Source organism: Eublepharis macularius, chromosome 3 (genome assembly GCF_028583425.1).
Source record: "Eublepharis macularius isolate TG4126 chromosome 3, MPM_Emac_v1.0, whole genome shotgun sequence".
Taxonomy (NCBI): Eukaryota; Metazoa; Chordata; class Lepidosauria; order Squamata; family Eublepharidae; genus Eublepharis; species Eublepharis macularius.
Window position 1 is genome coordinate 182,852,378 of NC_072792.1, and position 11,494 is coordinate 182,863,871.

General features: G+C 46.2%; 1 protein-coding gene across 1 annotated transcript; it reads right to left on the minus strand.

Moving 5' to 3' along the window:
* Positions 1 to 5,303, minus strand: LOC129326338 (sialidase-3-like). Its single transcript, XM_054974492.1, has 3 exons — positions 5,094 to 5,303; positions 336 to 1,026; positions 1 to 293 (listed from the first exon to the last, which is right to left on the minus strand). Exons 1-3 carry the CDS (start codon positions 5,301 to 5,303, stop codon positions 1 to 3), a joined length of 1,194 nt encoding a protein of 397 aa, XP_054830467.1.
* Between the last annotated feature and the right edge of the window lie 6,191 nt (positions 5,304 to 11,494).

The following is an 11,494-nucleotide window of genomic DNA, read 5'->3' on the forward strand; positions in this document are numbered from 1 at the left end:
TCAGACACCTTTCACGTTCTTCAAAAGCTCAATGTTACTGAAGAGCTGGAAGGCGATCTCTTCATATTCTCTGGTCACTCCACTCTCAAACAAGCAACCAAAGAGCAGCGACTGGCCCTCCTGGTACACAGCAAGGTCTGAGTAGCCACTGGGCCCTTTGTGCAGCACCCAAGGGTCCTTCCAGTTGCCCTTTGCCAGTGGGGAAGTGTTGAGGTAGATTCCCAGATTGACTCGCCTGCGTCTGCCAATGGGGTGAGAGAAGAGCAGCCATTGCTTGGGAGTCTTGAGGGATGCTGAGGAATTAATATCAAGCGGTTGACTTGGTTCCCTTGCACCTTCCGTGTGGTCCATCTGTGAGGGCTGCAGCACTGGGGTGAAGCTCACCACACTCCCCTGGCAACCTTTTGCTGTCTCGGGCAACTTCTTGCAAAGGAAATACTCCTTAAACTGGTTCCCATTGTCTGTGCTGAAGGCCTCAACCCTGTAATTTTCTGGACTGCGGGCATTGCAGTATAATACTTGGCCACTGTCCGGGCGGGTCAACTCAGCAACTTGGCACTCTTCCATCTGGAAGCTCATGGCAAGCCAGCCCCGGGCCCAGTTCCGGCCTCCGTCATCGCTGTAGAAAGTGAAGCAATGAGGCCTGGTTTGGAAGAGGATCGGCTTGCCAAAGAAATGCCAATGGATGTAGTAAGCATACGCGGGAATCACCAGGCGTCCAGAGCGCAACTGTACCCCGTGGCCAGGCCCAACAGCAAAGGTGGCCCACTTCCTCAAGTCATCTCCAAGCACCACATTGGTCAAATCAGTCAACTGGCTCCATGTGCGGCCGCCATCTTGGCTGAAGATGTAGCACAGCCTGGCGGCGTTCTTTCCTGTTATGATTTGATGCCATGTTGTTGTGTTGGACCGGACACAGATAAAGAACAGAAAAACTCGGCCACTCTCTTTCTCGTACACCGGGCAAGGGTTCATGGTGCGATGGCCGGGAAGCCTGGCTGTCTTCAGAGACACTTGAGGGCCCCACTAAAGGAAGACGAAGAGATTGATCGAAATAGTTAACCAATAGTCAGTTCAATCTTTATTAAAACGGTCCTAGACCAGGATAAAACATGACAGCATTCTTATTCTCAAGAGATCAAAGGTAAAAATTATTAGCTCCCACATTACTTAAAATGTTACACAAAATTAAAATACAATACAAACATTTCATTGCATATATTTATATCTTCCTTAACTTCCGGATTTTGTAAGCTGCCACACACTATAAGCTTTGGTTTTTCATCTATTAACAGCATTCTGGTATACTCAGATTCTGAGTGGCTGGGGCACCTATTGATTATAGAGGAAACAAACTTAAAGCAAATTTCTTGATAATAGAGGCAATGTAGTAATACATGTTCTATAGTTTCGATTCCCCCTATTCCACAAGGACACAACATATCTTCCATCCAAACCATTTCTGTATCGCCCCTCTAGAACTGTAGAGGGGAGGGCTTCACTATCCTAAGGTATAAAAGGCATGCCGTATTGCCGACGACTCACCTCTTATCCTGATGCGCCTGCACAGGAGCACCAGGATAAAAGCTGAGATGTCACCAAGATAGCCTCCAGAGGGCGCTGTGCCACAGGAAGGACAGGAGAGCAAGCCCGTTCCTCCAGAGGGTGCCACCGCCATGGGTTGGCATGGCTGCCTTGTGTTCCCTTCATTCAGATCAGGTGCAGAGGGTGGGGCAAAGCCCAGGCCGGCCACCCTGCGCTCCCCCTGCCCAGACTGGGCATGGAGTAAGGGGCAAAGCCCAGCCCAGCGGTGGGCCTTTTCTAGAGCCCGTTGTATTTTTTGCTGCAATGGGCTTTGTTGCTAGTAGTTAACTAATGGTCTTTGCCTCTCAGCCTGACACAGGGTGTATCCACACACTACATAATTAAATCAGTTTCAAATGTGCATAATTTTCATAGCTCCCCACTACAGAATCAATTTAGCATCCAATAGCAATTCCCTTGGGGGATTCTGGGAAGCATTGTGGTAAATGCAGTTCTGATTTTAACAATGCTTCCAAGACAATATCTCCCAGGAAGAACTCCTGTCAGCACCATCCAAGCCGCTCCCTATCGCACTGTGTCCTGTCTCAGATATTTTACATCTCCCATATTTTGCAATATTCTAAGCGAGAGAGTGTTCAATCTGCAGAGCTTTCCAGGTGCGTCTCAACATCCATCCAAACAAGTCTCTTTTCTGAAGAAAATAATGTGCAGCCCAATGGTACAGCACTTCCATAACATGAAGTAGTAGTAACAACAACAGCAGCAACATTCGATTTATATACCACCCTTCAGGACAACTTAATGCCCACTCAGGGCGGTTTACAAAGTATGTTATCATTATCCTCCCAACAATAATCACCCTGTAAGGTGGGTGGGGCTGAGAGAGCTCTGAAAGAGCTGTAACTGACCCAAGGTCACCCAGCTGGCTTCAAGCGGAGGAGTGGGGAAACAAACCTGGCTCCCCAGATTAGAGTCCTGCCGCTCTTAAGTGATTGACCCAAGGTCACCCAGCTGGCTTCAAGTGGAGGAGCGGGGAATCAAACCCGGCTCTCCAGATTAGAGTCCCGCGCTCTTAACCACTACACCAAACTGGCCCAGGTTCACAGCTGGCATCTTCCGTTTGAAAGATCAGTTAGGAACTAACGTGAAAGACCTCTCTCTGAGACCCCGGAGGGCCACATCCAGTCATAGAAGGCAAAGCCAGCACTGATTGTGATAGACAGACCAAGGGCCTCGTTCCGTATCAGGCAGCTTCCTCTGTTCAATGTAAGTAAGGATTTTTTTTCATCATGTGTACATGTGATCTCTGTACACTAGAAAGCTGCAGCCAACCACAGCTTCCAAACATGTGTACAAACTATCGCGTATCTCCTTTCCTATCCTATCCATACGTTTTAATTCCACCCTTCCTCCAAGGAGATCAAGACAGTTGACATGGCTCTGCGATTTATTTTGCCCTCGCAACAATTCTGTGAAGTAGGCTACGCTGAACGAGAGTAACTGGTCCAAAGTCAACTAGTTTATGAAGTATTTGAACCCTTTTCTCCCAGATACTAGTCTGTCAGTGCGCACACTGGCTCCTACACAGGTGTGTCTATCCAATTCCACTTTGTTCTGAGTATACCTCTGCAAATGAAGCTGGTATTACTGATCAGTCATTGTAAGTTTCGACTACTGTCCAATGCAAAAGAAAATTAAACTCTAGAATTCTGTCTCTGGAACATCTTGAAAAAGATGTGATTGAACATGGATAAGTGCCAGTTTCCCCACCCGGGTAACAAAAATGCAAAGCGTGCATACTGGATGAGGGATATATTTCTTGGTAGCAGTGTGTGTGAACAGGGTCCTGGGGTACAGGTGGATGGGAAGCTAAATACGAGCACTCAGTGTGATGCAGCAGCGAAAAAAGGCGAACACAGTCTTGGGATGTATCAACAAAGGCATAACATCCACATCACAGGGTGTCATTATTACACGATGTACCGCATTACTCAGGCCCCACCTGGAGTATTGTGTGTGGTTCCGGAGGTCTCACTCCAAAAAGAACATGGACAAACTGGAAGGGGTGCAGAGGAGAGCAACCAGGATGCTCAGGGGCCTAGAGACCAAGCCCTGTGAGGAAAGACGGAGGGACCTGGGAATGTTCAGTTTAGAGACATGTTTGCTCTCTTTGAGTATATAAAAGGCTGTTGTTGTCAGAATTTTGTTAGTGGGTCAGAACCAGGCCTTTTTGGCCCATGTTAGAAATAAAGAACCAGCTATAGTTTGGAAAAAGAAATCTTCCAAAGGCTCTCTGTCGCTGCAAAATAAAGTTGCGTTTCCTGAGAAGGTTTCACCCTCTGTGTCAGATAAAGCTATAAAAGTTGTTAATTGTTGGAGACCTTCGAAGGGTCATCTGGCCGTTGCATGTAAATCACTAAGAGGACACCAGGACAAACAGCAAACAGCTTATCTTCAGGAAGAACGGGATAACCGATAGCTAGTGGTGTGTGAACATTCCTTTGCAAATTACAAATGCATATCAAAGATGCAGTCTATCACAGAGGTAAAGGATGTGTAGACTTGTGTTTACACGAAAGACCCTCAACGGAACTGTCTTTCAAGAACAAAGACAATGTAATTGATTAGGATGTTAACAAGCCTTTGATACCTCCCTATAAAGGAAGGATGAACCAGATACTCGGGACCCTTCTCTTGTTAGAGGGTAGGGACCTCAATGGTCCCTGCTCTCTGCAATGGAGGGGTCTCAAGGATCCTTGATTGGGGGGAAAAGATATCTTAATTGTTTTGCATTATTGTTATGTCTAACTAATGATTTTGTACTCTGTATCTATCTCTGTAGTGTTCTAGTGTTCAGCAGAGGTGAGGCCCTGAACTGGTGCCTCGTTTCTCTGCTTGTATTCTCCTTTGCCTTTTGAAATAAAAACTTCCAGCTTTGCTTAAAGATCTTCTTGCTGCTGGCACATTATTCTTAGCAGAGACATCAGTTTAGTACTAGGGAAAGATCAATTGAGGTTGCACTCTTTACATGCCTACGGTAAGAGGCAAACCCAAGCAACTGGTGGACTAGTCCCCGGTTGCAGAGCAACAATTTCCACAACAGCTGTCACTTAGAGTAGGGAAGGGAGCTGTTCCTGTTGGCAACAGAGAATAGGACTTGAAACAACGGGTTTAAACAACAGGAGGGAAGGTACCGGCTGGACAGTAGGAGAAACTTCTTCACATTAAGAGTAGTTCAGCAGTGGAATCGGCTGTCTAGAGAAGCGACGGGTTCCCCCTCATTGGCCGTCTTCAAGGAGTGGCTGGACAAACAGGAGATTTGTTGCAATTCTGGGGGATCTCCAGGTTCTGCCAGAAGGTTTTTATTTTTATTTTATTCAATTTATATTCCGCTCTCCCCGCAAGGTTGGTGACTCTATCTGATTTTCACCAGCACAGTTTTGGGATTGACTCCAGCTTAGATGTGGTAGATATATTTTTAAAGTTTTTTTTTAAAAAAAACTCAAATAAAGGTCAACAGGCCATTTCCTGCCCCTTCCCAGTGTTACCTGGATAGACTTCCCTTCCTTCTGCCCTCGTCTCATCACCAGGAACCTGGCATGTTCATCTCTGGGTGAGGACCGCTTCTCCGCAAAAGCCAGGAAGAGGGACTTGTCGGGCAAGAACAGCAGGGCTGGAATTCTATAGGTGATGCCCCCGGGCGCTTCTTGGCGGAAGAGAGTCTCCTTCGCAGAAGAACCCACCTGAGTTTTAGCCATGTTTTCTGGGAGCCCCACCAAAGTATTCTGCCAAGGGAAAAATAAACCTGGGAGAACATCAGAACAGTAATAATAGCACAGAAACCAGCTTGTTACTTGACACACAAAGACACACAAAGCGGACTTTTACCAAATCAGATCATCAGTCCATCAAGGTCAGTATTGTCTACTCTGAGCAGCAGCAGTTCTGCAATGTCTCCGGTTGGGGTCTTTCACATCACTTATCACCCAGTCCTTTAACTGGAGATACTGGGAATTGAACCGGGGACCTTCTACATGCCAAGCAGGTACTCTGCCACTGAATCACAACTCCACTCCAAAAGCAGAAGTGGTGTTACGGGTTTGAGCCACCTTAAATCTCATTGTGACACAGCCGTGGGCCACAACTTACCAGCAGAAAACCAACAGAATAGAGGACACAAGAGTGGGCCATCGGACGGGATTTTGTGGTCCTTTTCATCTCGGCGCATGAACTGGGAATGAGATGGAGATTCTAGGCAGCCCATCGTTACGAAAGGCCTTGCAAGCGCAAGGATTCAGCGCCACTGACTGGGAGGAGCCCAGCGCTGTCAGAATGTTCAGGCGCAGGGCGGTTAGTGGGAAAAAAACGGACAAACGGTGCCTGAGACAAGGGAAAGAAGACTGAAAGGAGAGACGAGGGAAGAAAGAAAAGTTTTATTAAGTGGATTAAGCCTTTGAAAGCATGATTCCCCTTACATTTTCTGTAGTATTTTTTAGGTATTCTCAGCTGTTGCAATTGTGGGACACAGCCCTGGCCTCCCCTAAATTCTGAGTAGTAAGCAGGGGCCCTCAGAGTCCCTGAGTGATATTTTATGCAGCTCTAGATATAGCACAAACACGTATCAGAAAGAGGACTATATGAATGTAGAAGTAATCATGTTTTATGATTTTTGTCTTTACACACTAAGAGAAGCCCCTTACCCATCTTTCTCTTGTCCTTGCAAGATAACAAAACTGCTGAGAGTAGAAAATAAATGTCTAGAATCTGTGAGAACAAAACAATTAAGATCCAGGCCTGTAGAATCTCAGTTCCCTCATTGGCAACATTGCAAGAGATAGATGGTCATCATCCTGCCATAGATTGGGGCACTTGTATTAAAGCCTTTGTTTCAGGAATGCTGGGAAATGTTCTTTGGCCAGCACCTATATCATGTAATGGAATGAATTAGCAATGGGTAGTTGTCCTGCTAGTTACATCAAGGATGGGAACAGATCCGGGCTAGTCGTGAAAATGACACACATCTGCCCAATGGATACTTGAACTGATATCAGAGTTGCCAAAGAAAGTTTGTTCTTTGAGATGATAAACAATTTTTACAAGTATTAATTGAGTAAGGGGAAACCCCTAATTATGCTAAACCAATGGAATGATGCTAAGTCATATGTACATGCAACTAACTCAACCGATAACTTACTGAATACATAATGAACCCAAGGTGATAAAAGTTGATGTAATATTTCTCAGACCTCTGAGGAACAATTGGTCTTCCCTCTATTCAAATAAAGTAACTCAGTTTCCTCTCCTCATCGGACTCTGTCTGCTTCTTCTGAATTGGGCCTGAGGCAGAACAGGCCACGGATTTGTGTGGTTCACAATGGTTATATGTGACAATTTGATGTGTTGCATCTTCTACTTTTTAGCTATCTGGGGCAGATCCTTACACCTTGCAGCAACGGAGCTGTACCTTATGGAAGTAGAGGTAAAACTCTTGCAAAACGTATTTCTGAAAACATCTCATTACCTGCGTAAGAAAGCCCTCCTGCACATCTCAGTTTGCATAGTTTGTGGGAAACTAAGAGAGCAGAAGCCCTCCTAACCCTGCCAGGGTGACATTACATAAGGTGGGTGCCACCTCGGAGAACGTGCATGTATGGGCCATTGTTGATTTTGCCCATTTGCAGTGTGGCACCTGCAGAAGGCCCTGTCCAGATGAGTGAAGCTGATTTGGTGGAGCGTAGGGGGAGAGGCATTCCTGCCGGCATGGACCAAGGCCAGGTCTGTGATAGTCAAAACCTTGAATTGAGCTTGGTCACTGATGGGTAGCTAGTGGAGTGACTGCAAAATGGAAGTATTATGCATGGTCCCCCTAGCTCCTGATAATAATTGAGCTGCAGCATTTTGTGCTAAATGGAGTCTCTGAATTAACTTTAAGGGGAGACCTATGAAGAGCGCATTACAGTAGTCTAGTCTTGATGTTAAGGACATCCAGCTCTCTCTCTCCTTATCCAGATCTCCTGATGATGGAGTAGAGGTCCTGAATCGCTACCTGACGGCTGTGGTTAAATGGATGTTGAAACTGAATCCTGAGAAGACAGAGGTAACGATGTATTGTCGAAGGCTTTCACGGCCAGAGAACGATGGTTGTTGTGGGTTTTCCGGGCTGTATAGCCGTGGTCTTGGCAATGTAGTTCCTGACGTTTCGCCAGCAGCTGTGGCTGGCATCTTCAGAGGTGTAGCACCAAAAGACCGAGATCTCTCAATGTCACAGTGTGGAAAAGATGTTGGCAGGTCATTTATATCTACTCAGGAGGGGTGGGGTTGAGCCGAGTCATCCTGTAAGAGTTTCCCAGGGTGTGGAATGCTAATGGCGGGAGGCTTCACTGTATCCTGAGGAGGTTCTTTTGCATATGGATTGGTGCTTGATGTGCTAATCTTCTCTGCAGGGCTACTGTTGGGTATAGAGTGTTTTGTTAGCCTGGTGTTTTTCAGAACTGAAAACCGTGGAAACCATGGTTCTGAAAAACACCAGGCTAACAAAACACTCCACACCCGACAATAGCCCTGCAGAGAAGATTAGCACATCAAGCCCCAATCCATATGCAAAAGAACCTCCTCAGGATACAGTGAAGCCTCCCGCCATTAGCATTCCACACCCTGGGAAACTCTTACAGGATGACTCAGCTCAACCCCACCCCTCCTGAGTAGATATAAATGACCTGCCAACATCTTTTCCACTCTGTCTTTTGGTGCTACACCTCTGAAGATGCCAGCCACAGCTGCTGGCGAAACGTCAGGAACTACAATGCCAAGACCACGGCAATACTGCCCGGAAAACCCACAACAACCATAGACAGAGGTAACGCTGGTTGGGAAGGCAGAGATCTTGAAAGATATCGTGCTTCCCACTTTTGATGGGGTTCAAACGACCCTCACAGATTTGGTTAAGAGCCGAGGAGTTATACTGGGCTCTGCACTACTGCTAGAGAAGCAACTTAATGCAGCTGCAAATAAAACCCCACTTTCTTCCAACACAATTCAGCCTGTAAGATGGTGCCCTACCTTGACGTGGCCGAGCTGGCCGCCTGGATCCATTCCACAGTAACACTGAGACTAGACTACTGTATATACAGGAAGAGAAATGTGTCCTTATATGTAGTGGTGCGCAAGTCAAGTGAGAAAGTCAACTCCATGAGGTCTAGTGACACGCACCAAAGAACTTGTTAAGTACCAGTATTTAAAACAATATCTAAAACGGATCCCTTTCTATTATCCCCAAAACACATTTTCACATTTAGATGGACATTTTATTTATGTATATATTTTATTTATAGTCCGCCATGCACGTTTTACTGACACAATTCATTCTCCAACATGGATACAGGATGTGGAAGGCTGCATCTGTTGAGATTCTGCAAGACCCTCTGCCAGGAATCAAAGGGAAAGCTTTAGAGAAGGGGAAGGAACCCGGATGGATGGAAGAGAGAAGACTGAGGAAGAGTTCCCAGGGAAGAAAAGAACAAAGAGGGGAGGCAGAAGGTTTATTGGCATATGCAAGATCTGACCTGGGAGTCTGGGCAGTGGGAGAGGAAGCCCAGAGGGAAAAACATCCCTAGTAGAAAAGCAAACTTCGTAAAGCCAGAAATAAAGAGGTGGATTCGAGTGGTGGCCACTGGAGGGGGGCATTGCCACTTCCTGAAAGACCATTTATGCTTACAGGGTTGTACATGGTCGTAGTTTTAAAGCTGACAAAACGTGGTATGATAGGTGTGCTGTTAGCCACAGCTTAGAAGCTTGTATTAGCTCTATCAGAAATGTGTGTTGCCTCTTTAAGGCTTTGAATGATGGGAATTGTAGTCTACACTGCCACCAACAGGGCAAGGGATATTTGAATCCTTTAGGTGTGTTCCTGCTTTAGTGTGGTTTTTACAACCTCTCTTCCTCCCTTTGTCTGTACTGAGCATCTCCCATGAGGAAGGGGAAAGATGACCACTTATTCCGCAGCTTTAAATAAACTACTGCTATAATACGCAGGAAGCATCTTTCTCTAGGCTGAACTGTAAGTTGGTTCTGGGTCATTTGGAATGGGATCCCTTGGGTCAGCCGGTAGCTTAAGAGGAGTGGTAACCTGGTACTCCAGGATAATAGGGTTTCCAACTCTAGCTTGGGAAATTCCTGGAGACTTGAGCCTGGAGAGGGACCTCAGCAAAGTTTAATGCTATAGAGTCCACCCTCCAAAGCAGCCATGTCAGAGAACTTTAAACAGAGAGGATATCCTAAATGCATAATAGACAGGGCATGCAATAGAGCCACCCTAATTGGCAGGACAGAACTATTACAAGCTAAACCCGATCAGAGAATTCACTGGGCAGTTGAGTATACTATACTATCCTCGAAAATTAGCGGGATTATTAAACGTCACTCGCACTTAGCAGAACACCTGCCAGGCTGTGACAAAACACCTTTTGTTGGTTACAGATGCAACAGCAACCTTCAGGATATACGGGTGCATTCCGATATGCAGGAGCCCGAAACTCGTATGAACCGCCCGACAGGTCATTTCAGTTGCGGTCATTGTAATGTCTGTGGATTGGCCTTAGAAGGGAATGGTATTAAAATAGCTCAGGACAGAACAATTACATCGAAGCACTTCTCGATGTGCAATACTGCGGGTGTCATTTACATCATAGTGTGTCCCTGCCCAGCAATTTATATAGGAAACGCTATGAGAACAGTTCGTCTTAAGATTCAAGAGCGCTTGTCAAAGATTAGAAGACATGCCATGGAGGCACCCTTGGTGACTCATTGGGGGGAATCTAGACATCAGGAGAGAGACTTACGTTACTCTGTACTAGAGGCAAACTCACACTAAAATTCCTGTTACAGTGTGAATCTCTACCGGATAGTAGAACCAAGGTTTCTTTCAGCATTAGGGCAAATCTTCCCTGTCCCTGAGCTAAGGTCCTTGTTTTAGGTTCCTAGTTAGGGGTTAACTAATGATAGTGTGTGGCTCCGTTAAGGGATCCCCAGAGCTGAATGACCATGCAGTGAACGTAGGGACTCCTTGGCCAGGAGCAAAGCTCCTATCCCGCCTAAAACCCCTTCGCAGAAATCTACCAAAATGTTTAAGCGGGGCCCTAGTTTAGACAAACTCAAAAAGTGGGTCGTTAAAAAAGGTCAAAACCCCATGGGCGTTGGGATCTTTTAGATCTCCCAACCCCCTGCAGACACTGCACAGTGCCTTCCAGGCGCAGTGGGAAAGTAAAAAGTTGAAAAGGTCGAAAAAAGAGGCTCGTGCAGCTTGGGGCTTTTGGGTAGCCCTGAATGACCATGTAAGCCTTGTTAGGGAAGCCCAAGCAAAACCTGAGTTAAAAGATCAGGAGTTAGAGAAGTTACGGGCAGAGAAATTGGACCTGCTCTCGGATAAAGGCACCTTTTTGTCTGCCGTTGAGGATGCCAAGTAAAAGTTCAAGGAGGGTTTAGCCCGCGCTCCAGCCTCCTAGCAGACAGTCGCAGCGGTAGAGCTCCTAAGCCCAGGCCAAAATTCTCCCAAGATTGTTTTGAGGTACCTGGGGCTGCCCCAGGTGCTGGCAACCCACATAACGCCGCTGCACAGACACTGAATTAGGTATGCCCACATTTTCAGACCCAGCCAGCCGGGGCACATGGTTAATTTGAGGAGAGATGGAATGTGTACATGTCAGCAGGAGACAAATTTAGAATGAGAACGTTTTAACAGCTGTTTTGCTACATTCTCTGCTGATGAATTCGGGAGGAGGCATCCCTTCTTTGTTGTTTTGCTACAGGAGGCACCCACCGATGGCACACCACAAATCAGTATCGTAACTTACACCATAACTTAAAAGTGCACCAAAAATTGGTATAAAGTGTACATTAAAAATTAGGCATTTAAAGAGGTATCAAAACGGGCATAACAGTCATATTAAAAACG

Bases quoted from the DNA above. Each gene is read 5' to 3' on its own strand.
- LOC129326338 (XM_054974492.1), bottom strand. From the start codon at position 5,303: ATGGCTAAAACTCAGGTGGGTTCTTCTGCGAAGGAGACTCTCTTCCGC. The intron at 1,027-5,093 runs GTAACACTGGGA...GTCTTCCTTTAG, and splicing joins AGGAAGGGAAGTCTATCCAG to TGGGGCCCTCAAGTGTCTCT. The intron at 294-335 runs GTGCAAGGGAAC...TTAATTCCTCAG, and splicing joins ACAGATGGACCACACGGAAG to CATCCCTCAAGACTCCCAAG.